The following is a 27,668-nucleotide window of genomic DNA, read 5'->3' on the forward strand; positions in this document are numbered from 1 at the left end:
TGCTGGGGGCTACATTCCCAGCCGTGGTGAATAATTCCTTCAGCATGTTTGTTAGGAAGCAGCCTTATCGCCTAAGAGCCCCTCTGTGTGTCAGTTCTTCTGCTCAAAGCACTACAAAGCAACACTAGACCACAGAACCTCCTCCCTGGGGTGCTTGGGGGCTGTGGAGTCTAGTGCTGCTTTGCCTGTGGTTGCAAAGAATTCGGGGTGAATTTAAACACCCAGCTCTCTTAGATTTTGAAGGCCTGTCTGAGAGAAGAGAGTCAAATCCAGTCAGCTTTACCCACGTGAGGAGTCTTGCTGTAGGGCATGGGGTTAGCATGAGTAAAGTCAGAAGGCGTTGGCCTCGGAGCTTTAAAAGGTGCTACTGTTTTCCAGCCTCATTCATATTACTCCTTAAATATGTTGTGTGAAGCTAATTACTGGGTTGGAAATACTGGATGAATCAGATGACCCAAACCATCTACTTTTCCCCCCTCCTGGAATATGTGCACTGTTGAGTTGCCGAACTGGCTGCTGATGTTTAGAAATACCTCCCATGGGAACGGCCTTGTTAGTCACAGGTGGCTAAGCTGGCTAGGGAATCCGTGAGAAGCAAATTGCTGGCTCATTCAGAAATGCATCTGTGTATGAAACTGTTACTTGTCTGCATTTCTGCTGCTGGCTTCAGTGTGATACATGCAGCTGGGGGACTGAGGGGCTGTGCTGCATAGGCCCTTTCTTAACTAAAATAGTCCAGAAACTGTCCTCACCTAGCAACCAGTGAGAGAGCGAATGTCAGAGCTTCTTCATTTCTAGCTGGGCCCCATAATGGTAGCACAGTGTAGTTAGACTGGCAAACACCACTGCTCAGATCCCATTTAAATGCCTATTTAAATATATATAGCTGGTGAGAGGGTGCGGTGAGCATCTGTGAACCAAAAATCTGTCCATGATGGCTCGCTTCTTGATGTAAGAACTCTCATCAGCTGTATCCACAGGCTGACCTGCCTCTAGCTTCCCAGGTAGGGAGAAGGAGCGTGGGCTGTCAGTCATGTTGAGCTTCCGCCCAGTGTTTTCTCCTCACTGTTCTTCAGAATAAACAAGAAGTCTGGAAGCTGGAATATCGGTAACTTTCAATTGTTACTGTTTAACATCAAGGGCTGTGTTTTTACATTAGCTGCTTACTCAGGGGACCAGCAAATGGCCACTTTTGCTGAGATGCCTTTTCACGCTTCTGGTTGAAGGGTGTCTCCTTTGTTTAAACCAGACCTGCGGATTATCCTGATATTTGAACTGTGTCTAGTCTAGGAGGTAGCGTTAAACCCTCTTAGCTGAGTTATTCCTTTTAAAGATAACTAAAATACTGGGGCCTGGCCCTATAGCTCCATTGACATCCATGGGCCTGACAGAAAGCATAATGATTTGCAGGTCAGCCTTTTGGTTTGGAAGGTCATTTGACTTTGTAACGTATCAGGGTTCATTTGGTGCTCTTTAGAGCAGTGGTTCTCAAAGCCGGTCCACCGCTTGTTCAGGGAAAGCCCCTGGTGGGCCGTGCCGGTTTGTCTACCTGCCGCGTCCGCAGGTTCGGCCGATCACGGCTCCCAGTGGCTGCGGTTCACCGCTTCAGGCCAATGGGGGCTGCGGGAAGCGGCGTGGGCCGAGGGATATGCTGGCCGCCCTTCCCGCAGCCCCTATTGGCCTGGAGCAGCGAACCGCGGCCAGTCGGAGCCGCGATCGGCCAAACCTGCGGACGTGGCTGGTAGACAAACCGGCACGGCCCACCAGGGGCTTTCCCTGAACAAGCGACGGACCGGCTTTGAGAACCACTGCTTTAGAGCAAATATTTACGCGTACTCCACTTTCTCGCAGCACAGTTTAAGTCTAGGACACCTTTCAGTTTAGCTTGTGTGGAAATGAATTTCCATTGATGACCCCTCTCTCTCTTGTAGGTTGGGAAGTAATCACAGATCTCCCCTGTTTATTTTCTAGAGGCAGAGAGGAGTGACCTCTCTGTGTGTCATTCTGTTGGAACAGGTTGCTGCATTTTTTCTCTCTCTCATTTTCTTCCACTGTTTCCTTTTTGGCATAAGCTTACTCGGCTGATAAGCCAGGCGTCCATCTCCATTTGCGGTATCCTGTAATCCATTTGCATCGCTGGCTATGCAGCTTATGCATAAAATTGCATGCAACCAAAATCAGCCTCTTCCTCGTTGTAGACCCCCCTCGGTAATGTGACTTTCTCCGTTTTGGTCCCACTCCTATTCCTTCTGCTGTACTTGTCCTGCATTCATGTCTGTCCTACCTGCTCATTTTTTCCCACTCTTTCATTGCAACAACACATTCTTCTGGCTTCCAGCCCACTCTCCTTGTGCTGCCCCTTGTCTGCTGTATGTTTGTGCTGCTTCCCCCTTTGAGCTGCCAGGATACTTAACCTGCTGGTGTCCTCCCCACTCTGAAATCTCTTGCCATGTGCAAGTGGTCCTTAGATTCTGACCCTGTCCTGTCCACAGACGGGTGGGTTCATCTGTGTACTGCTGCCCCTTCTTCTGCTCACTGGCCATGCTCTACCATTTGAACTGACACTCCAAAGCACTACAGCATTTCATGTGCTGCAGCCTCCCTGGTGAAAACGAGTCACTTCATGCATGCTGTGCTGTGGACAAGAAAAGCAAAGACTTGTGCTTTCTTTCAGGGGCATAATACATTCTCCATTGCTGTCTGTGCCATTCTGATTTATTCTTATTGATCCTTTCTTTGGCTGCATGTTTGGGGAATACACTGTTGAAAATCCTGAGCTTTAACAGAGCCAACAGTCAGTTTCCCACACAGTGCTGAAAAGTTCATCTTATGCATTACTTGTTGGGCAATGGTATTTTTCCTCAGGGGTACCACCTTGTATGCTTGTATTGTCATGTCTAAGCAGTTCAAACTGACGCTTGTGTGTTACAGGGAGCCACATGTTTCTAGGGAATGGGGCGCTGTGCTGCTAAACTGAAGCCGTCTGTCAGTGCAGCTCTGGGTTGGAGTTCTCTTAACCACAAACTGTCAGGCTTCTCAGAATGTACTAAAAAAATGTGTACAAGATTTTTCACTGGCGTTGCCTTTCTTCCTTCTCCCACTCCTCCTTTCTCCCTCCCTCCCACCTCGGCTAAGGCCTGTGCTTCAACCCAGGGCCGACTCCAGGGTTTTGGCCGCCCCAAGCAGCCCCCCCCCCCCCCCCCAAAGCCGCGATTGCGATCTGCGGTGGCAATTCGGCGGGAGGTCCTTCGCTCCAAGCGGGAGTGAGGGACCATCCGCCGAATTGCCACCGAATAGCTGGACGTGCCGCCCCTCTCCTGAGCGGCCACCCCAAGCACCTGCTTGCCAAGCTGGTGCCTGGAGCCGGCCCTGCTTCAACCCGTATTGTGCTAAGCCTCCATGCAGAGCTAAACCGACAGCTGAATCCTGAATACCTCCACATGAAACAGCCTGTGCTGTGGGACCTCTGGATAGCCACCTACAGCCTTCCAACAGGAAAGGATGTGTACTCTAAATTAATGCAGTGTGTGTGTGTGTTGTATGACCTGGAATCTAACCTGGGCACAAGAACCACCTGTGGGCAAATGGGCAAATCCTTTTGTTGACCTAGAAATGCACTCGTGCTCTAGTCTTTCACCTACATCTCTCAGATTCACATTTTTAGTTTTGCTGAAGAAATTAGAGTAATTCCCTAGCTATATTCTGCAGGCATAGCTGTATTCAGGTTCTGAATTCTTCCTGTTTCTGGGTTTAGCTCCCATTTATGTCAGTGTGAGTTCAGTGTCTGCATCAGGAGAACAGAATCCTTGAATTGAATAAAATAGCAAGAGAGGATCAAGGTTTTGTTCTATAGATTCATAGAAAGTTAAAGCAAGGAGCAAATGAGCTTCTTCAAACATAGGTGAATGGAAGGTGGGATTTGGCTAAATATGCTTCGCTATTTGTGGGGTAGCAATTTTAATTACAAACGTCTTTCTCTCTCTCTTAGTGGTGGGTTTTTAAGTTGGTCGTATTGCAATTCCTCTGTAAATTAGATTTTGTATTAATGATAAGCATTAGGATTCTCAGTGCCACCACTTCCTTTCTTGTTTTCTGCACTCCACTGTACACGCTCTGCGTCAGCTCATGCCTCCTTCACATCTGGAAAACAAACTGAAACACGTCTGGATCTTTGTTAAGGTTGTGAAAGAGGATGGTAGTATTGGTGCAATCACATCGAAAAGGACTTACTTTCCGAGCACTCCCTTGCTAAGGCATGTTAGTGTAACATAATCTTCCTCCTTGTTTACTGCAATAGATGCCAAGTGCAAGTCTTGCTCTTCATTCACTGACATTACTGTAAAGATTTACAAACTAGCATTTCACCAAGTGATAGAGGCATTTGCAGAAACTACTGTAGAGTGAAATTATGCAAACCTTGAGTAAAGGTTTTCTGTATCTGGAGCAGTTAAATAAAAACCACAGTTGTTGTAGCCCTGTTATGTCTAGGCAGGTCTGGAGCAGAAAGGCCAGTGCAAAGCCTTTGTCCGTTGCTTCATTTATCACTATGGTAAACTGAACTTTTTTGAAGTTAAACTTTCTTGCTTAGATTCAGAATTTGAAACCAAACTGCAAGAGGGTAGCAGCACATCCTGTATCCTTTCTAATCAGCTTTCCCCTCCTCCATTTCTGTTCTTCCTGTTTACATATTTGGTTTCAGGCCACCCTATGGGTCTCACTTCTGCACTCAGTTCAGTTTGCCAAAACTCTTCTGGGCAGCAGCAAACAGACTTAACCCTTTGACTCAACGCAATGGGGATGTCTGGTGAGAGAGGCTGATGTGTGTTGTGCATTGTTTTCCGTGGCAGTAGCTTCTGGCTGGGAAGAGTTTAAATGCCCAGACTAAAAAGAACTTTAATGTGTGTAATGGTTTTTACGTTGGCACTTTCATTTTGCTTGTCAGTTGAAGTCAGTGTGTTTGAGCAATGTGAGGATTTAGTTCTGCATTTACGTTAGATTTCAGTGTATTTAAATTCTTAATAATTTGCATTTCAGATAAGCAATCTAGGCAGCTAGTTAAAAACCTGTATCTTGTAAAACTGTGTTTCTGAACAGTGCTTTCTTCTGACAACCACATTTACAATCTCATTCCAGGTTAGTCTAGCTGTCTTGGGAGAGGTACCTTTGAAGTCTTCTGTGCTGTATTCATTCTTGCTTCATGGTACGTTTGCCTTGGTTGGGCACAGCAACCAGAGAGATTGTAAACTGCCGTCTTGCCTACACTGTGAACGCGTGTCAGCATGATTCTGCAGTGGCAGTGAGAGTGGAAGCTGTATTGTAGCCAGGACACAAGTGTTTTTGCTGCGTCATCTAACCCTGATCACAGCTACTATAACGGGGCCAAACTGTGGCTCCCGAGCCACATGGGGCTCTTTTACAGTAAAAATGCGGCTTGCAAAGCCCTCCATATTCCCCCATTCTCCGCCTACAAGACTGGGGGAAGGGGCTTGGTGCTTTTGCCCTGCAGTGGGGTGGTGGAGCTAGGGGCTTCTGCCCAGCGGGGAAGGGAGTCTAATGGCTTCTACTCCGTGGGAGGCCCCACCACCTGCCGCAGGGCAGAAGCTCCAAGCCCTGGCAGGTGCACCCGGCTCTCTAACTTTTGAAGATTATCGTATGCGGCTCGGAGGGTCAGTACATTTGGCCACCCCGCGTGTCCACAATTGTAGCCCTGCTTGTGCCTGGGATCCAGCTCACAGCTCTCTGACCTGAATGGCATTAACCCTAGCAAAAGCTCCCCCCTTCTCCTTGCACAGTCAGCACAGGAAATGCAACCTCTGGCCTATTTCCTATACTTCCTCTCAAATGCGTAAAAAGCTCCGATGAACCTCTGTGCTGCAGCAATCAGCAGCTGACCATCTGATCATAATACCGTGCATTTCTCTACCACCTTTCCTCATCTTGAGGAGGTTGTGCCACTACAGACGTTAATGAATAAGCCTGAATGCATTGGGATGGGGTTTGCTCCTTTAACAGTTGGGGAAACTGAGGCATGGGCAGTGAAGTGATTTTGCCATGGTCACACAGCAGGTGAGCGACAGATCTGGTGATAAATCCTAGGTCCCCCAACTCCCAGGCTTGTGCTTTAATCACAAGATGATTTCCTTCCTGTGAAGGATGTAAGCACAGCATCCACAAGTAATGCAGTTAGCTACATCAAATCCGTCTGTCTTACTGCAGCAAGTGAAAGCAAGAGCGCAGCAGTCGTTTTTAGGTTTATTTTTATCCTTGTCAATCGCACACTTTTAATGTTAAGTGTTCTGTGGAGGAGGAGATTTCTGCCATTGCAGAATTAGTAAGAATTTAGCATTTTCAGTCAAACTTTGCAAGCATTTTTGCAAATTGCGTGCTCATTCTGACAGCCTAGAAACAGCCGAGTAATATTAATGAAAGCGTTCCTGTTCTAATTATAAACTCCTTCTGCATGCACACCCACAAAATAGCCCTTGAAGACCCACAGCCCTTCTACATTGCTTTGGTTGTATTTTATAGCTGTGACACAGAGCTGTTGGGTGAGATGTCACTCAACATGACCCCATCAGTGCCCTCTATTATGTCTGTGGCAACAAAGCTGGACCATGGTTATGGTACCTAAGGGATATAGATGTGGATTTCCTTGCACAACAGAGCATGCTGAGTAGACAAACCCTGATTTTTTACAGCGCTGATGTTTCCAGGTGAAATGCGATTTGCCGAGTCTGCATTTGAATTACGGCTGTGAAGGCCAATGAGGAACAAAACGCAGAGCTTGCGAGTCATGAAAAAGACTTGTCTGCTGCGTTGGCTCTATGAGCCACGTGGCCTGATGATATATGGTTGGCCATGCTGCAGTGGGTTCTGTTAATCTTGGAGGCCAAGGGCTTGTGTGAAAATATCGACCCGTTGAGAAAGGCAGCTGCCGCAGGGCACCTGAGCAGTGGGAATGGGAAGCCCTGTAATGTGTTCACACTAGGAAGGATAAACTGCTTAGTAGCCTTAGCTCATGGCACTATCTAGGCCAAATCATTGGTGTAAGTTTATTTTTAATTTTACTTCAAGCCATAGAAAACCATCCACTTTTCAATTATCTGATTTGATCCTTCAGCTTTGTCACTACTGTCAGGGAGAATGACATGTGTTTTTAGTCTAATTAAAGTGGAATTCTCCTTCAGCACATAAATTTCCTGAGTTTGTACATAAAATGCAGGGTTTATTGTAAGGGGAGAGACTCCTTGATATGGAACAGCCATTTTTGAAACATACTTTTGTCAGGGAATCACGATGCATGCGGTCAGTGATAGCAGAATAATCATCAAGCACAGATGTTTCACCACGTGTGGACAGCATGGGTGCAAAGAATGGTGCCCTTCTCTGGTGGATGGTGTGGAGATAGATGTTTTCAGCGAAGGATTGGAAGAGGAAGCTGCACAACTACCCCTCACCCATGCCAAAAGGCTAAGTCTTGCCATGTAGATAAGAGGTGAAAGAGTAGAAGAAAATGCCCAGTAAAGGTTGTTAGTAGTGCACCCTAGTGGTGAGTACTAGGAGCAGCCTTCAATATATTTAACAGTGACTTAGAAGACAGGATGAATAGAAAAAGTTGTGCTGACAACACTAACTATTTAGTTAAATCAAGGCTAAGAACCGGACAGAGCTAGGTAATTGGGCAACATGGTAGCAAACGAATACAAACCGATTGTACAGGAACACTGAATGGAAAGAGCTCTGTACAATCTTCGCACATGCTGGGTTCTGAAATGGTGGTAACGTCTCAAGGAAAGACTGAGGTGTTGTTTGTTGGGTCAGCTCAGACATTTTCTCAGTGCAGAGTCATGGCCAAACAATGCATCTGTCTCTCCCAACTGGTAGCTTTTTTGTGAAAGCAGATCTGTCTTGTCACTCACACAGCAGCATTGAGGTTTGAACTGAAGGACAAGCTCCAACTCTGCCCTTGTGTTTGATGCATGCTCTTTTGTTTTACAAGTATGCCAAGGCTATCTAATTTATTTGGCTCTTTTGGGGATATGTAAGGCCTTGAACTGCACCAAATGGCCTCTCTGTGTTTTGCGCACTTAGAGTTTGTGAATCCACTTTGATAAAAATTAAACTTTTCAATGAAAAAGCAAAATTGAATAAACTGATTTATCTGGTTTAGCCCCTCCAAAAAGATCTACCAGAAGTAGAAAAAATGCAGATGAGGGTAATACATGAATAGAGACATCAGGAGTGAGGCTCCCCATACCAGGAGAGTGTAAAAGATTGAGACTGTTCATTTCGAAAAGGAAAATGGGAGGATAGGACAGAGGTGTATGCCCTGACTGGCAGAGAAGCCAGTACCCCAGTCAATGCCCCGGGTACCCTTTGCCATAATGCAAGGACAATGAAATAAATAGACAACAAACTTAAAACTGATATAAGGAAATACTTTCTATATAATGTATAACCAACCTGTTGAGCTAGTTACCACAGGCTATAATTGAAGTAAACAGCTCATGATTCATAAAAAGGGCAATACAGTAAGAACAGGAATGGTATCTGCAGTTACACACTAACTAAGATAGCATGAAGCCTGTTAACCCTAGTGTTTCAGGGCATAATCTGATGGCAGGAGTCAAGAAAAATTAAGTGCACTTAGAGAGAGCTTATGCCTTACTCTGAGGCTCCAAGTGTCCTCCAGCCTCAAGCAAAAGGGCTGTTGGTCAGTTGCAGTATGGCAGATCCTGTGTTCCTAGAATACAGAAACGCTTCCTAGCTACAATGAAACTGGGCAATCTTCTTTGTTTGTCCAAGCCTCTCCACTTTGCAGTGCAAGCTGAATGAAAAGATAATACAGTGAGAGCAAAGAATGAATCTCTATCAGGAACATTTTACTTAATTAAAATGATGGAGTGAGGAAAGTCCTGCGTGGCCTGTCTCATACCAGCTGGAGTCATTAGGAAATTCAGTGAATCCGACCCAGAACCACTTCAACCTTTTGTGTCATATTTGATGCAATACCAACTTTGCATGTAAAAACTATAATTTCAGCCAGATAGGTGACCCTATAGTCCATGCTCAAAGAGGGGCTGTCTCAGTTCCCAGGCCTGGTCTCTTGTTCCCTGGGCCAGCAGAAACCAGGGGCATCATGAAGGTGTCAGTGCCTGCTGCTGAGCAGTTTGTGTGAAATGAGTGGTTGGTTTCAGGTGTCCCTCTCACAAAAAGTGCTATACAAATTAGCACCATTGTTGCATTCAGCAGAGTCTGCAGGGTTAGGAGGATGGTCACTTCTGGGAGTTTATCCTTGGTCAAGGTTGAGGGACGTTGGCACAGAGGAAGCTTACGCCACTGATGCTCATGGTTTTTCTCCTATTCTGAGGATAGAATGGAAGACTCATTTCTAGGGCTGTCAGATCAGCATTCACCACTAAAAAACCCAAACAAAAACACTTGAAAACTTTGTCTGAAGGAGTAAAGATTTAGAAATCTCTCTGCTGTTGTGTCCGATATGCATACGTGACATAGAACAACTCCTTTATAACATAGCCAGGACAGAAATCTCTAGGTACAGAAACTGCAGACATACAGAAATCTCTAGCTCCTATTGCATCTTTAAAGAATTCCATCACAGTATTTCTCATAATCTAAGCAACTTTATAATGTCCCCTTCAAAACTAGAAGCAGGTGTCTTTTTACCAAATCTTCTGATATATAGATGGCCACACGAGCTTGTCAAACACTCCGGGCTGTTGCTTCCTCCTCACCAGCTCACTGCGCCGTCCCAGCTTGGAGACTGTCTTCTCAGGAACTGCTCTTGAGAGCTGAAAACCATCTTGCATCTTCCTAGGAACTCCTAAATAGTCTGTTATCATAGAAGAGAATAGCTGTCTGTAATGACAGAGAGTGGGTCTGGTTTACTTTGCGTCTTCAGTTGTGTCTAGGTAGTTTGTTCCATAAGGAAGTGATAGTTGAATGGACAGTTATGACATTTTACCACTTAAATCACCTGCAGCTCATCTTACTGGTTAAGCTGTCACTCCAAAGACACCATGCTGAGAAAACATGTTCCTTACATATGTGTTCAGACTTTTTTCTGAGACTTCTCCTTCCAGTCAACGTGGGCTCTGCTTTCACCATTACTATTGGGAAGAGTATTCGACTGGTTGGACATATTTAATAATGAGCAGCACTTAAACTACAAACTTCATCCATTTGCTAATTGCCATGCAATGTGCATCATTCTCTTTTGTGATGCTCCAAAAGAGCATATGTGTTGTGATGTGTAGACCCGGTGGGATGGGTTAGATAGATACGACAGTCTTAATAATTGTTTTGCTTTGTGGATTGGTCTCAATGCTTTAGTATGGCCTGATGGTCAGAATCCAAACAGGCTGGAAATGATTGCATTGGTTTGACATTTATAGCTGTTTCCAGGGTGGTGTGAAAAGCCTAACCTCTTATCTCCTAGTTACTGCTTGCAGTATAATTCTAATGTCAATCATTTTTGCACCAAAGGTTTCCAGTGCATCCCCTGCTAGTAGCAAACTTTGCACCTGGAACATGCCAAGCCCTGGGGTTAGCAAGGTAATTTTAGTAATAATTTATAATCTAAAAACCTTTCAGTTTTTCAACAGTTTTCCATTTCCAGAATCCCTTGGAACCCTCCAGATAAACAATCTAATTTGTCTTAGGCTACATTACAGGGAATCATGTTATGTAACATAAGTTATTCTTGGATCACCACCACTAGAAGTACACTGGCATACACAGCATTAGTGATGCAACGGTCTCCTCTGTGTTTGAGTGGATCAAAATGTCGTTGAGCTACATAGAGAGAAATCAGTAGTTAGTCAGTATCTAACATAGCCCGGTTAGAAAGTGGAGAAACTTAAACAGATGATTTTGTATTTAAATCTGATCTTGTAAACTCTGTGATGAACGCAAGACAGGTGATCCATTCCTCCAGCCACTACAAACGCTTCATATTGATTTGCTGGGAACCCCAGTTTATTCATTACCATTTTTTTGGACATTCAGTGATTGTGGGTTGGTGTTACACTGGGTCAGACAGCAAAGTTAAAAAATAAGAGAAACGTCTCAATTTCTAATTGATTCATAACTCTCAACACAGCATGAGTGAGGAACATATGGTTGTGTTTGAGTCTGTCAAAGATGTGCCCGTTTGGTTCAGGTACTATGTGGCAACTTTTTAATTTAAAGGGACATGCCAACATACAAATCACATTTTTTCACCTACTGTTGTTGTAAGGGACACTTAATATGGCTGTAACTGAAAAAAAGGTTAGAAAATATTTCTGTATTTTTCCAGTTTATTTGCTTTTGCCTAGTTATTTTCACTCATTCCCCTGTACAGGTTAGCTGGCCAATCAGTTTCCCTTGTTGTTTTTGTGACTGGTTTATATAGCAACAGAGGAGAGAGAATGAGACTTTACAGGCAGGAAAATGTGATTGTAAAACCACAAAACTCAGCAAAGGGACTTGGGGCAGTGTCCCAAGAAAAACGACTTGTAACTTGCTTTTGGAAGTGGCCTAGATTAAGTTGGCAGTATCCTTTTAAATCTAAACAAGACAAACCGATCACGGGCAACACGATGGGTTAGAGAAGTAGCATTTCACCTGCACTAGAGGCCTGAGTTCACACTGATGGATAATTTGGGGATCTCACTCTAGTCTGATGTGGCCATTGTTCCTATCCAAAAGTCACAGAATAGTTCGGAAGAGTTAAATCTGGTGGTCTGCTCAGGTTAGGAGGGAAGTGCATTGGCAAAGCTGTGCAGGGAAGGCTGCATAGTCTCACGAGAGCTTACGCAAAAAGCTTGACACTGCACTCTCTGGGCATATTGGAAGGCTGGCCTAGGCTCTCACTAATGATAATGCTACTCGAATTATACAGATCTAATGCCATAGAAAATATTTGATACAGATATTACAAACCGCTATGTGTAAGTCTCTCAGCTATTCCACTGGAAACCCACTTTGACTCCCACTTCCTGCTTTTGACTCTCTGCTTCAAGAGTCTGCATCTCCAACTCCGTCCCTGTGGCCAAAGAGGACTGGGCAGGACACTGTAATACCCCCATTCTTTTCTGGCCTGTTGAGTAACCACCTGGACCCAGGTTTCTTACACGGAATTGCAGACCACTTAATGGTTTGTAACCTTGTTTTTGAGGGTTTTAGCAACCCTCATAAAGCTTGTTGGGTGGGAGGGAAATCTCATAATAAACTACAATGCTAAGATCCTTGGGGGGGTCAGCTGGCAGAGAGCTGGACACGGGTGAAGTCTCAAAGTATTTTAAAACTATTACATTTAAATAAAGGTGCTGAGGTAGATCTGTAGGGGGAACAGGATACTTCCCAACTTGCTATGTTAGACACCCGCCACCCCCCTCAGATTCCACTACAACTTCTGCAAGGTTATCCCCTACTGGCTAGCACTGCCTCCCGGGGTATTGCTGTCCAGCCAACTGCAAGAGTTAAGAAGGGTATTTCCGTACTTAAAAAGCCTCCCCCCCCCTCCCTTCCCCCCCCCCCCCCCCAGCTTGCTCCTTTGAGAAGTGAATACGATCAGTTAAATAGTGCAGGTTCTATTTAGCCAGCAAAGCTGTGGGCAATTCATCAGGGGCTTTACATTTTTATTTCAAGACTACAGTGCAACTAAGCACTTTTTCGATGCTCAGATTTCTGAAGCAGAATCTCACTAGCAGGAATTCAACATAAAATTATAGGATGGTTTGTGAGGATACAGCTGTGGGAACCATTCGTCCGCATCTACCAGTTATTTGATAGGTGTTATCTGCTTTTTCTATAAATGGCCCTTTATTGGTCTTTCAGAATTCAGCTTAGATCATACATGTACAGCACTTCTTAGAATTCGTTTTACATCACTGCAGTACGTTAATGTTTGGCTTGTTTATAGGGATGTGTGGAGAGTCTCTGTCTTCTCCTCTCTCCCCTTTACCTTGTGTTTTTGTTCTTGCACTGTGCATCTAGGACAGTGCTGGAGTTTGGTTTGGTTTTGTGGGAGTTTATTTTAGTATTTCTCGCAGTGGAATTGGTGTCTCTTTCTGTTGCTATCTATTTTATTCTTTTTTGACAGAAATTAAATAAAATCAGCTGGGACATCTCGGCCAGACAAACCTAATTTTTATTTCTTAAGCTGTCACATTGAGATTATAAAGTCAACCTTCCCCACCCCCCTGTCTGAGGGACTTGCAGTGCCTTGCATGCTGCTCTGCAGACCCAACAGAGAGCACACCGTCAGACTTGTGCCATCTCAGAGTTCTGCTAACAGGAGTGTCAGTAGAGGCCGGGGAAGTGAACAGGAGTAAGGGTTAATTCTGGGTGTATGGGGAAAAGATCAGTGTTTCCTAAGGGGAAATCAGAAAACTGCTGAAGAGAAGCTGTATATTCAGGAAGGTGCAGTACATATGAGCTGAAAGAAGCAAGAGTGAGGTAGCAAATCCCATCATGCTTTTAGGGTCTAGTTCTCACTGGCTATCTCTAGGATGTAACGCTTGCTGGTGAGAGCAGTGATGGGCGATGTGGGAAGAGGCCTGGGTTTAGCGTTGTTCCTGCACACATTGTAGGTCACAAACAAACATGGGCTCTGGGCAGCACCCTCATTCCTCCCAGCAGGAGTTGTCTGCAGCTAGACCAGTTAGTTACTGGGAGCAAAACACTGTTCTGCAGAGTTTCTTCCCTCCCTATTCGTTGGTTCCACAGAGGTAGGTAGGGGAAGGGACCCAGCTGAATAAGCACTTCAGCACAAGAATGTACCTGAGGTGATGTAGGAACATGCTGTAAATGGGAAGTCACCCAGGGAGACTGACAGTAACATTGGCAGGAGGGCATCCGCCGGGCAGTGTCTTACCCACGCTGTATCATGGGGATTGACAGGATATTTTGTAACGGTTCCGGTGATGAGTACAGGACCTACCCTAGCTGAAGGGGATGAGATGGCGACTTTTCAGAGCTGTTACAATGTATCTTGTTAGCACTTTCTGTTGCTGCTTTTAGATGCCTCCAGTTCAGTCCATGCTGTGGTGGTATAAGGCTGGTACGCTCCTCGAAGCACCATGGCATGAAATGGAGGTTCCTAGAAGCAAGATGGAAGGTACAGTACTGAGAGTTGGCCTCTGTGTGCGTTCATTCTCTCCCCCTCCTGTGCTGCTGTTTAGGGAGGGTGGGGGAAAAGAAAATCTAAACAACAACAAAACGGTTAAGAAACGGCCAAACTGCCAGCAAAGTGACCTACGGCAGGCAATGCTGAGGTAAGGTTCCCCACTCGGCAATATTCCACTGTACGGAGGTGTTGCAGGGCTCTCCGGCAGCCAGTGAGGTGTGTGCTTCAGTGCCATGGCTTTTAACGGTTCTGAATGAGGGTATCTGTCCAAGAGCATCAGTGCTGGCAAAGGCCAGTGCTTCTAACCCAGGTTTTTTCACCAGTGGTTTCATTATACTCTGTAAGACACTGACATGAGTTATCAGACGCAATGATCCGGCTTAACCATCTCAATGTAAAATGATAGTTGTTGCTCTACATTTACATCCGCCACACGAAGACGACGACTGACATGAATGGGGAAAGCTATTATTAGCACTTGTCTGAAAAATGGTTGTGAATTTCAGTTGTGGAAATGTCCGTAGCATGAAACCTTCCCCTTCCCTTTCTGTCTCTGATTGCATAACAGAAAAGCAGGGTCCAGAACGGAAGAGGATTAAAAAGGAGCCAGCCACTAGGAAGCCTGGCTTGCTGTTTGGAATGGGGCTGTCAGGAATCAGGGCTGGTTACCCACTCTCTGAGCGCCAGCAAGTCGCCCTTCTTATGCAGATGACAGCAGAAGAATCTGCAAATAGCCCAGGTGAGAGATGAAAGTGAGGCGTGGGTGGATGAGTCTGAGCTCATATTTAATGGGACTTGGTATGCTTCTGCTTATTCGTAAACAACAACCATGGTCACAAAATAGACACGGGTGAGCATGTGGACCAGTGGTGTCTACCTGGCACCCAGGACATGTTTTATAATGTTGGTAGCATAATTCTTCTGCCTCCAGACTACAGTACGAGAGTCTGGAAATGAATTTAAGGGATGCAAATGCTTCACTCCTGCCAAATATTCCATCTTCACCTAATATCACTTAATGCAAGCGACAGCTCCCTAATTTAGGCAAATGTCCCTTTATTGCATTCTGAAATGATAATATAATGTTGGACGGATAGGTGCAGAAGACATTAGATGCTGTTTAGTTAGCACTAAAGATCTCAGAACTAATTTAGTTACCGGGAGCATTAGCATATGTCAGAGCTCCAAGTTTTCTGCTAGGTTAATATGTTGATTGAGTAATAAGATGTTTTTGTGAGTAAAAGGAAGAACGTGATTATCTCTGGGATTCTTAAATGCTCCTTCTTATGTAAAAGAACTAGACTCTGCTAACCATGGTGTATTGTAATTTTAGATATAATGTAGTAAATGTTTTTAACATGGAATTAATATTTCAATATACTGTAGTAAGTATCTGTTGCCAATATGGTCTCCTGTGGGGTTTTATATGTGTTATATGATCTGTCTATGTATCCTTCTGTCTTATATACAGAACGGTGGAGTATCTAGGGACCTTATTTTTGTTGCTGTCATTCTTAATGTGAATCTAGTTTCAAGTCACTCTCACTTGATAGTAAGTGAATTTCCGAATATTCAGGGCTTCTCCCAAGAAGTGTGTGCACTATCCTTCCAGGCAGTTAGCCCCTCACATGCACATGGGGAAGGTTATTTTGTCACTTCCTTTGGAAGTAAGACTTTTGGGTACGAGGAGACACTTTGCCCTCTCTGAAATCATAGGGTTGTCTATAATCTGTACAAGGGTTACTACACCCTCCTCCAGTCTGTGCTTCAGCGCAGCCTACAATTTAGATCTGTATTATACATACGCAGGCTTTCCTCTGTCTCCACATCTGGTTCAGAGGATCAGTTACCTCTGAGTGCCTTGCAGCCAGTGCTTCAGTGCAGCTGCTGGATTAAAAGTATTGCAACAGCTCCCTCTGAGGGCTCTGGTTTTCCTTCGAATTGCAGTTCTTCACTGTATTTCTCTTCTCCATGCAGTAGATACAACACCAAAGCATCCCTCTCAGTCTACAGTGTGTCAGAAGGGAACTCCTAACTCTGCCTCCAAAACCAAAGATAAAGTAAATAAGAGAAATGAGCGTGGAGAGACTCGGCTGCATAGAGCTGCCATCCGAGGAGATGCCCGGCGCATCAAGGAACTCATCATTGAAGGCGCAGATGTCAACGTTAAAGACTTCGCAGGTAGCAAGTCCAGCTGCAGTTCAGTGATCTGTATTCATAAGCCAGGAGCCCAAAGTGCAGTCAGCGGTTTTGGTTGTGCCCAGTATCTCACCTTGCCTTTAATAAATATAGGAATAGCCAGGCCAATGAGACCAAGAGTCACCCCAGTATTTCATCTCGAGACTGACAGCGGCCAGTCCCAGACACTGTCATGGCCGCTAACGGAACACTAATGGACAGTTATAGAATGACCTGTGCATAGGACATTTTTCTAACCCCAGGCACTTACGCCTTTGGCATGAACCAAGAGCTTAGGGCGGTGCAATGGAATGGAGAGTCTCAGCATGAGGTGCTTCATTTTGGTCTGAGCAATATCCATCCAGATGAGGATGGAGCATTGCAGACTGGGATCTGTAGTTCTTGCAAGTCTTAGATCCTCATGAAAGATGAGGGCAGGTGCAGTGATTTGCTTCATTTATAATCATTCAGTGTGACCCAGCAAAGCCCTCAGACAGGTGAAGTGTGGGTACCCCTGGGATTATAGGTAGAGCTTGTAAGAACGCCTGTAGTTAAGCTTGCTCAACACTTTCTATTATAAGATCCTGTTTTCAGTTACTTATTATAACTTAGTCAAATTAGAACCATTTGTGCTGAAGTTTTCCATGTCAGGTGTTTGCCTTAGGCTGGGTTTTGTTTTTTGTTTTGTTTTTATTTTAAGTTCAGCTGTTTTTAAGAATGAGATTTGGGAAAATACATTATTTTGCACATGCTGAAAAACGTTTTGCTACCCCGGTGTAAAACTGCCCCAGTTAGGCCATGTTATAAGTCTGAAAAATCTCAATTTGCACATGCTCAGTAGAGACTGATTAGAGTTTGGCCGCTGAATTCTGAGACCATTCCATCTGTACTGAGCATGCTCCATCCCAGGATTGCAGAGGTGGAGCAGGACTTTTCCTGCAATTGCTCCTTCAAGCTTTTGGGAGTCAACTGTGGCACCAGAACGGATAACAGGGAGCCTGTTTCTCCGTGCTCTCAGTATTCCCTCTGCTGGTGCCCAGGCAGCGTGGAGGAGGAACCTGTCTGTCTCAAATGCAATAAACAGAAATTCACGGAAGCCCGTGAACTGTCCCTGACTTTTACTAAAAATAACTGTGACAAAATGGTGCTGACGGTGGGGAGGGCTGAAGCCTGAGTGAGGGGGAGAGGAGTAAGAGAGCTTGAGCCCCACTGCGGAAGGGAGAGGTCCAACACTCCTCACCCCTTGAGGCTTGGAGCTCCAGGGTCCGTCCCGGCGGCTCAGAACTGCGGCGGCCGCCTGCGGCATCTGGGAGCTCTGGCCCACCACACCAGGGCTGGAAAATGTCACAAGGTCTCTGAAGGTCACAGAAGGTCACAGACATTCTTGACCTCCATGACACAATCTTACCCTTAATCATAATTATACACACAGGAGGGCTGAATTAAAGTTGCACGGACGACCTTAATTCTGGCATTTCCTAGCTTTTGAGCGCTTGACTTTGTGACCATAACATTCTTTTAAAGTAGCTTTTGGATGTAATAAGTAGATATGCTTAGTCTTGATCTCTGTATGTTTAACATCAGTGTTCTACTGACGTGCATTTTCGTTGTGAGTAATTTCATTCACAGATGCCCCTTTTTAATAGTACAAATGGAGGGTTCTGAATGGCCCACCCAGTGCTATCAGCAGAATACCCAAGGGGTAGTACACACCTGCTGGGAAACTTCCAAACAGATTCTGCTTAGAAATCAATCTGCTGCCCATGTATGACAGAAATTTTTCCATTTCTTTCCCTCATTCTTCAGAGGTTTGTTTGAGAATAGGAGCTTTTGTTCCTGCAGAGTTCATCTGCTTCCACACTTAGTCCCTTCCAGAAGTCATGGCCCTGTTTGTGATGTTAAAATTGCTTGCTGTGGAAATGTTGCAGACAACCTGTAGGCTGTGAGTTCAGCTAAGGGCTACACTGTATGAACAGATGAATTCTAAACCCCAGTCCTGACTGAGTGACAGTGTTCCTCCTATCAAAGAGTTAGAGGAGAGAGAAACAATTGAATCTAACGAGAGCAGCGCACCATGAGGTATCAGCCGCCCTTTGATTTCATTCACGAAACGTTCTCTGCTTTTGGAGTTCACTGAGCGGAGTGAAAGTTCTACAGGACAATGGGCTGTAGCACTTATGTTGCCAAACAGAAAAGCTAGATGGACTCAAGTACCAGATGTTGAGCTGGCAAAAAAAGTTGCTTTCCAAAGCAGAGCTGCTGGTGTCTTGGGCAGGCGGTCTTGGCCACGCAGGTCCTGCTGTGCCGTGTGCTGGCTGGGTAGAAGAGCTCCGTGTCAGCAGGCAGAGCTGCAGGCAAGCTGCCATATTAGCAGCCAGCAGCATCTATTTAGGTTACTGTGATATTGTTCATAATTATCGACAGTAAAAATGAGTTGCCACGTCATGAGTGTTTGTGTGCTTGCAGGCTGGACAGCATTGCACGAGGCATGTAACCGGGGTTACTATGATGTTGCAAAGCAGTTGCTTGCTGCCGGTGCGGAAGTCAACACAAAGGGGTTGGATGACGACACCCCGCTGCATGATGCAGCTAATAATGGGCATTTCAAGGTTGGTTCTTGCTGGATTTACTAGCCCTTTTTTAGTGATTCGTTACAAATAAATGAGTTTGATTTTCTATGCTTCAAGTAGTATCTGTATAGGCAATTGCTATTTCATTTCATTTCACTGACAGGCATGTTGCATCTTCCCAGGTGAGAATCTTTCTCCAGCCCCTGTGCTATTAAATGTTGTGCTAGTTTCTCCCCTTTGTGTCAGAGACCTTGGAATTGTAGGATGGAGCTTGCTACCAGAATATAGGTTTGCATTTCCCCCCATAAATCTGTCCTGCCATTTTCTCTGTCCCTCATTTCAATCACTGTGCCCATGTCACTGGGTGACAGGGCAGGATGACCAGCCAGCTCTGACCTCAAACTAACCTCTTTCCTGCTTGTCTGTCTGAACAGCCCACAAAAGTGATGGGGACTGAAACACCTTCCTTCGAAACTGAACCGTACTGAGATTTTGAAGTTTTTCTCATTTTTAGGTGGTAAAATTGTTGTTACATTACGGAGGGAACCCTCATCAAAGCAACAGGAAGGGAGAGACGCCTTTAAAAGTCGCTAATTCCCCCACCATGGTGAATCTACTCCTGGGAAAGACCACCTATCCGTCTAGTGAAGAGAGCTCAACAGGTGAGGTGCTGGGATCATGGGCTATCGCCATAGTGGCAGCCTGCTACCACAAAAGCAGTAAAATGCACAGAAGTTATAATAGCCCCAAAACGCCTACATGCTACTGCAATAGCCAAGTCAGTCCACAGTCAAGATGTTCAGATGCTTAGAAAACCCACCCTTTGCTCAGAGAGCTCTGCCGCTCATCCTGGAGAGTTCAGTCGTAGGAGCCTACAGCTAAAAGCATCCTAGAGGTTTCCACCTACCACAACTGGGGATCTAGGAGGAGAGGCCAGGCCTCAGGTAACTGGGTCCCATATCATTCAGGGTTCAAAGACTGTCACCAGCATTTTGACTTGCACCTGGAAGCAAGTGTAGAAATTCTCGCACGCCTGTTGTGTGTTCATTACAGCCTACCCCTGGGAAAGCAAGGTGCTGTTTTCTGCATTTATGGAAGCTTCCAGACAGTGCTCCACTAAATGGCTGTAGTCTAGCTTGGAGGTAATAAAGTTATGACTAATAGCTGCAATGCTTGCACTGGATGGGCAGCTTCTTAGTGGTAGTTCAAGAGATGCACTGCATGCCACGGCTCCTCCCTGAGAATCCTGGTGTTAGGTCCAGGGTTAGAACTATGCTCACTCCGAGTGTTCCCAAAGGGTTATTTTCAATTGCATCCTACATAGTTTTGAAACTCCTTGGGTATTCTTTCCAAAGGAATGTTAAGCTCACTCTAGGCTCAGCCAAGATGTCTGCTGTGTTCAATGGGTGGGAAAGGAGACTGCTAGCTTGGGATTTCAGAGGAGGCCTGAAGAATGCATATTTCTCCTGAAAACAACCTACAGGACTAATGCTTTGTGCTCTTTTTTCCTCACAGAGAGCTCAGAGGAGGAGGACGCCCCTTCATTTGCACCTTCCAGCTCCGTCGATGGCAATAACACAGACTCTGAGTTTGAAAAAGGCTTGAAACATAAGACCAAGAGTCAAGAGCCCCCCAAAACAATCACGCCGGTAAAGGATGAATATGAATTTGATGAGGATGATGAGCAGGACAGAGTCCCACCTGTCGATGACAAGCATTTGCTGAAGAAGGATTACAGGAAAGAGACTAAAGCAAACAGTTTTATTTCCATACCCAAAATGGAAGTAAAAACCTATACTAAAAATAACACAATGACACCAAAGAAAGCTGCCCATCGCATCCTGTCAGACACGTCGGATGAAGAGGATACCAGTGTAGCTGTGGGGACTGGCGAGAAGCTGAGACTATCGACTCACTCGATACTGCCCAGCAGCAAGACTCGAGAGCCCTCCAATACCAAGCAACAGAAGGAGAAGAATAAAGTGAAAAAGAAGCGGAAAAAGGAGACAAAGAGCAAAGAGGTTCGGTTTGGCAAAAAAAATGACAAATTTTGTTCCTCTGAATCAGAGAGTGAAAATTTGGAGAGTGAGGAGGATGATAGAGACTCTGTGCAAAGCTCTAGCTGTGTAAAGGACTCTAGGCTAGTGCTAAAGGAATCCTCCTTGTTCAACTCTCTGTCTGCCTCTTCCACCTCTTCTCATGGGAGTTTAGCTTCACAGAAACATAACCCTAATCTTACAGACCAGCACTCCAAGCACTGGAGGACAGACAATTGGAAAACCATATCTTCTCCGGCATGGTCAGATGTCAGTTCCTTATCGGACTCCACAAGGACGAGACTGACAAGTGAGTCAGACTATACGTCGGAGGATTCGAGCTTACAGTCATTAAAGCCAGTGAGAAAGAAGCAGGAGCACAAAAAGAAAAATAACTCTCACAATACTGTCTCTGAGAAGAAGAATTCATTCCATGCCAATGTGGACGGAGCAATTCCAAAGCTGGATAAGGAGGGGAAGATTGTTAAAAAGCATAAAACGAAACATAAACACAAAAACAAAGAGAAGGGACAATGCCCGGTCAACCAAGACATTAAAATAATCAAAACTTTTTCTTTTGAATATGAGGACTCTAAGCAAAAGCCTGACAAGGGTTTGATAGAGACTGAAAGTCCAAGTGAAAATAAATTAAAAGTGTTAAAACATGAGAGAGAACACTGTAAGAAGGAAGAAAAGCTACTGAAAAGTAAATCGGAGGAGAAGGAGTGGTTGTTTAAAGATGAGACTGGAAAAGCCTCCAAAGAAGAGAAATCATTAAAAAAAGTCAAAGAGGGGAATAAAGACATCAGCAAATTTTTCAGAGAGGAGAAGTCGAGTAAAGAGAAACCCATAAAGGAGAAGTCTCCCAAAGAGGAGAAACCTAGAATACACAAGGAGGAGAGAAAGAAAAAATCAAAGGACAAGCCGTCCAAATCTGAAAAGAAGAATGATCTGAAGGAGGAGAAAATTACTAAATCGGAGAAAGAAAAAACCTTCAAAGAGGAGAAAGAAAAATGTAAAAAAGAAAAAGTTTACAAAGAAGAGCCTGGATTTGATGAGTTTAGTAACAAAAGCCAATTGCTGGAAAGTGAGGACACAAAATTCAGCCTTTCTGATGATCAGCAAGAGAGATGGTTTTCTGATTTGTCATCTGATTCGTCCTTTGATTTCAAAGGCGAGGATAGCTGGGATTCTCCAGTAACAGACTTCAGGGAGATTAAAAATGACGGCATGGCAAAACTTATCATAGACATTAAAGACAAGAAAAAGGAGAATAAAACCAAGGAAAAGAAAGAATACAATGAAAAACGCAATGAAAAGGATACATTCTTAAAAAAGAGAGAGAGAGAAAGCGTCGACAAAAATCCTGAGAAGAAAAAGGACCAAACTGAAAAGCATAAAATCACTCCTAGTTATCTGCCTGAAAAGGACAAGAAAAGGAAAGATTCTGCAGAAAGCATTAAAGAGAGAAAGGAAAAAGATCCAGGTGAAATCAACAAAGAGAGAAAAGATTCCTCTGATAGCTGTAAAGACCGAAAGGACATAAAAATTAAACAAGAGGAGCCCTATCGAGATGAGTTTAAAGAATATGGTTGTGAAACATTATTCAAGGAGAAATCTGACCCTGAATTCAGTGGAAAAAATGTGGAGAGTGGGGAAAGGCACCATTCAGGGAAAGATAAGGAGAAGAAAGATGCTCCTGATAAGGACAAGAAAGAGAAACTGAAACCAGAAAAATATAAGGAGAAATCCAAAGAAGCAGATAAAGAGAAAAATGAAAAAGTTGTTGCTGAGAAAAACCAGAAAGACAAAGAACTGGATAAAAGCTTTAAAGAGAAAAAAGATACTAAGGAGAAATACAAGGATCTGCATAACAAAGACAAAGAAAGGAAGACTTCTTTTGACTATATCAAAGAGAAGAAAGAGAAAAACTTCTCTGGAGATAGAGAGGACTTCTCTGAGAAAAGAGATGAGAAAAAAGGAAAAGAGAAAAGCTGGTACAGCATTGCAGATATCTTCACAGATGAAAGCGAAGATGAGAAGGATGACTATAGCTTAAGCGGATTCAAAATGGGGGAGGCCATTGGGAGTGAATTGCATCGAATGGACAGTCTACAAGAAAAAGATGATAGCATGGCTGCTGAAAAGGAACTTTATCTTGCCGACAAGCACAGAAAGTACTCTTCTGACAGGCAACATTCAGGAGAGAAACCGAAAGATAAAGACTCTAAAGAGAAGAAAAAGGATAAAGGATTAGCAGAAGGTGGGAAGGAGAAAAAAGAGAAGAGTTTCTTTGAAAAACACAAAGAGAAGAAGGATAAAGATTCTGCTGAGAAGTATAAAGACAGGAAAGACAGAACCTCAGTAGACTCCACCCAAGAAAAGAAAAACAAGCAAAAGCTCCCTGAAAAGGCCGAAAAGAAGCATGCTGCCGAGGAGAAGGTAAAAAACAAGCATAAGGAAAAGATGGATAAAGAACATTCCAAAGAAAAGAAGTCTTCAAAAGGAGGAGAGACAGAGAAGAGCCTGTTGGAAAAATTGGAGGAGGAGGCCCTCAATGAATATAGAGATGACTCCAATGATAAAATAAGTGAGATTTCTTCTGATAGCTTCACAGACAGAGGACAAGATCCAGGACTAACCAACCTCTTTGAGTCTTCTAACCTTTCTCTTATGGATGCCTCTGAGGAAAAGTATAAAGATTCTCTTCCTTTGCCCTGCTTGCAAGACAAACTCAAGGAGAAGGAGAGGCACAGGCATTCCTCATCTTCATCAAAGAAAAGTCACGAGAAAGAGAAAGCAAAGAAGGAAAAAACAGAGAAAAAAGAGAAAATGGATGAATTTAAAGACTCCAGCAACAGAAAAGATTCCAGTCAGTATGAAAAAGAATTCTCTGTGGATGGGGAGACTTTTGGCATTTCCTACAGCATGAAAGCAGAGGTTGAGGAAGAACTGGACAAAAACATTGACTATTTGTTTTCTGAAAAGAAAGATAAAAATGATCCTGAGAGAGAGCTCTCAAAGAAGGCAGAAAAGGAAAAGACTTATGGTTCCAATACCATCAGCACAGTCAAAGAGAAGAAGAAGAGAGAAAAACACAAGGAAAAATGGAAGGATGAAAAGGAAAAGCATAGAGACAAACATACAGATGGATTCTTTAAACATCACAAAGATGAGACGAAGTCTGTGGTTAAAGACAAGGATAGCCCTCAAGTTATCACATTCAAAGATAAATCAAAGGAGGAGAACCTCAAATTTAGTGAAACCAAACTGAAGGAGAAACTCAAGGAAAACCAAGAGAAAGACAAAACAGAGTCTCTAAAGATCAGTAATGGAAATGATAAAATAACATTGTCCAAAGATGGTAGCAAGAAAGATAACAGGCCTAGAGAGAAGCTTCTGGGTGATGGTGATCTAATGATGACCAGCTTTGAGAGGATGCTGAGCCAAAAAGACCTGGAAATTGAGGAGCGCCACAAAAGACACAAAGAGAGAATGAAGCAAATGGAGAAGATGAGGCACAGATCTGGAGATCCCAAATTAAAAGATAAAATTAAGACCTCTGAAGAGATGCGTAAGAGGAGTCTGGATTTGACCACAAAGAAACCACTAGCGCTAGATACTCAGCTAAAGGACAAAAAGCTCAAAGAACTAGGTCCGCTGACTCCCATATTGTCACCAGATAATAAGCCACAGCCTGCTGTGGGGACAGATTCAAAAGACTGGATAACTGGCCCTCAGCTGAAAGAAATTTTACCTGCTTCTCCCAGGCCAGATCAGAACAGGCCGACAGGTGTTCCAGCTCCAGCTTCTGTAGTTTCTTGTCCAAGCTATGAAGAAGTGATGCAGACACCAAGAACTCCTTCGTGCAGCAATGAAGATTACACAGATTTGATGTTTGATTGTGCTGACTCTCAGCACTCTCTGCCCATATCCACAATGTCCATGAATGCATGTTCTCCATCCTTTTTTGACAGATATGCAAATGCTTCGAGTGGACTCCCTGACAATCCAAGTCAGACTCCAACAAGGACGATACCCTCCACAAACCTTTATCGTTCAATCTCTGTAGATATAAGAAGGGTCCCTGAAGATGAGTTCAGTGCTGGAGACAAGTTTTTCAGGCAGCAAAGTGTCCCAGCAACATCAAATTATGATTCTCCAGTGCAGCATTTGATGGAGGAAAAAGTCCCTCTTCCTTCTGTTCCTCCAGAAAAATTTCAGTGTATGTCTCCAGGGTATTATTCATCTGACTATGGAATTCCGTCACCTAAAGTAGAAACTTTGCATTGTGCACCTGTTGGCAATGTTGTCCAATCATCTGAAAGCATCTTTTCTGGTTTACAAGCAAAATCCTCCCCCTCTCATAGAGACGAGCTGCTTGCACCTTCTGTAGAAAGTGCTCTTCCCCCTGATCTTGGCATGCCTTTGGATACCACAGAAGAGCAGCAAGCTACTGCTTCTATTTTGCCACCAGAGTCTACCTTTTTACCACCTATTGAAGAAAACCATTTTAGTTCAGGTATTTCAGAGCAGAACAATATGGACTGGGATAACCCTCCTTCCAGAAACCCTGATCCTCCCATGCCTCCTAGCTTAATTGGTAATCCATCTGACCACCCTGTCAGCTGGTCAGTGGGATCAGAACTTCTAATGAAATCTCCCCAGAGGTTCCCTGAATCCCCTAAGCCATTCTGTTCACTGGACCCAATACATCCTGCACCCGTGCCCTTTATTTCTACAGATTCTCCATACCCAGTTTCTCCTATTTCATATCCATTGTCAGTATCTGAACCGGGGCTGGATGAAGTAAAGGAAGATGCTGAAGAAGCAGTTCCAGAAGAAATGGCAACTGCAGAAGAGCAAGCTCCTTACATGTCCCCTACTAGACTAGACACTTTCTTCAATAACTGCAAGCCTCTTCCAGAAGAAACTCCCGAGATGCCTTCAGAACCCCCTTGCATGCCAACAGAAACTCAGGCAGAGGCTGTTAACACTCTGGAAAACAGTTACTTGGAAAACAGTAGCGTTGCACCTGTAAACCTGGAAGAGCCAGTAACGTGGCCTGATCCATTCACAAACTCAGAAGATGACTTAGACCTTGGTCCCTTCTCGTTGCCGGAATTGCCGCTCCAAGCTAAAGATGTTCCGGATGCGGAAATGACTGAAGTGGCACCGATTGAAGAAAGCTCAGTAGCTGCCCCGGAAGTCATAAATACTGGGGTCATAAACGTGAGTGTGTCTGTCGCAGCTTCCAGTGAGCAGGAGGAGCTCCCGCTTAATCAACCAAGTAACTTACTGGCTGTGGAACCAGAGCCACAGTCTGAGGAACAAAAATCGGAAGTGATTGCACCAGAAACTACCTCGGAAGCATTGAATGTACCAGAAGAGAAAAGATTAGACGAGTCCGAGGCACAGAGTTTTCAACAGACTGTATCAATAGAGCTTGCTCAGCCAGAGAAACAAGAGGCAGAAACAAACCATGAAGAATTGCCCTCATCAAACTGTGCAGCGGAGAGTGGATCTCAAAGCAACTTGGCACAAGCGAACACTGCTGAGAGTGGGATCGTGCAAGACAGTGCTGCAGTACGAAGTGGGAGCCAAGTCTCTTCCACCCAGACAGACACACCCCAAGGGACTACTCCAGTAGACACCATAGAGCCAGTACAAAAACCAGTAGCAGAAGTTTCCAAACCACCCAAAATAGAAGAGATCCCACAACGAATTACCAGGAACCGGGCTCAAATGCTGGCCAATCAAAATAAACAGAACACTGCGCCTTCTGAGAAAGAGTTTCTTCCAGTTTCTGCACCTTCCACACGTGCAAAAGGGCGAGTGACCGAGGAAGACGATGCTCAAGCCCAACATCCACGTAAACGCAGGTTCCAGCGTTCCAGCCAGCAGCTACAGCAGCAGATTAACACGTCCACCCAGCAGACAAGAGAGATGATACAGCAAACACTGGCAGCGATTGTAGATGCCATAAAACTGGACGACATTGAGCCCTATCACAGTGACAGATCAAACCCGTACTTTGAGTATCTTCAGATCAGGAAAAAGATTGAAGAGAAGCGGAAAATCCTCTGCTACATCACTCCCCAAGCTCCCCAGTGTTACGCTGAATATGTCACCTATACAGGGTCCTACCTGCTGGATGGCAAGCCGCTAAGCAAGCTTCACATTCCAGTGGTGAGTTACCCTCATTATTTCTTCTGGATCCATTCTCTTTATGAAACAATAAAACGGAAATGCTACAGATATAGCTAAGTCAAGCCTGGGTTTCCTCCAACATAGTCAAAGCACAGTTCTGTGTTATAGTCAAGATGGGACCCCAGCTGTGTACCTGGCTTTAGAATGCCTTTGGAACACATTTAAGATTACAAAGTTGAGCCTTGCTGTAGGGACAACTATATTATAAATGGGTTTTGCTGTATTTGTGTAGACCAGACTTTTAAACGGTGCTTAGGAACTCAAGATTTGGAACCTTAGACTGTGGTCATATGAAGCCAATGGATTTGAAAGCCAGAAAGCAAAACTGCTTTTATAAGTACCGGCTCTCTGTGAGCTGAGGGGTGAAAACATTATCTACTACTTAGGTATTGCAACTGTAAGACCATAAGCAGGAGCAGGGCCGTCCCTGCGAGTGGGCGGTATGGGCGGCGGCCTGACAAAGGGGGCGCCCTGTGCAGGGTTTGCCTGATTCCTACCTGACCTGCTGAGAGCCAGCTGGGCTGGTGGAGCAGCAGCATC

General features: G+C 44.5%; 1 protein-coding gene across 1 annotated transcript in view; it reads left to right on the forward strand.

Annotated features, from left to right (window-relative positions):
* The window catches only part of ANKRD11 (ankyrin repeat domain containing 11), a 185,146-nt gene that overhangs the window by 151,350 nt on the left and 6,128 nt on the right, over positions 1-27,668 (forward strand). The window contains exons 5-9 of the mRNA XM_065416340.1: positions 14,703-14,873; positions 16,112-16,315; positions 18,779-18,921; positions 19,397-19,544; positions 20,398-27,107. Of these exons, the coding sequence (XP_065272412.1) occupies positions 14,703-14,873; positions 16,112-16,315; positions 18,779-18,921; positions 19,397-19,544; positions 20,398-27,107 (7,376 nt within the window). The remainder of the gene's footprint in view (positions 1-14,702; positions 14,874-16,111; positions 16,316-18,778; positions 18,922-19,396; positions 19,545-20,397; positions 27,108-27,668) is intronic.

Source organism: Emys orbicularis, chromosome 14 (genome assembly GCF_028017835.1).
Source record: "Emys orbicularis isolate rEmyOrb1 chromosome 14, rEmyOrb1.hap1, whole genome shotgun sequence".
Lineage (NCBI taxonomy): Eukaryota > Metazoa > Chordata > Testudines > Emydidae > Emys > Emys orbicularis.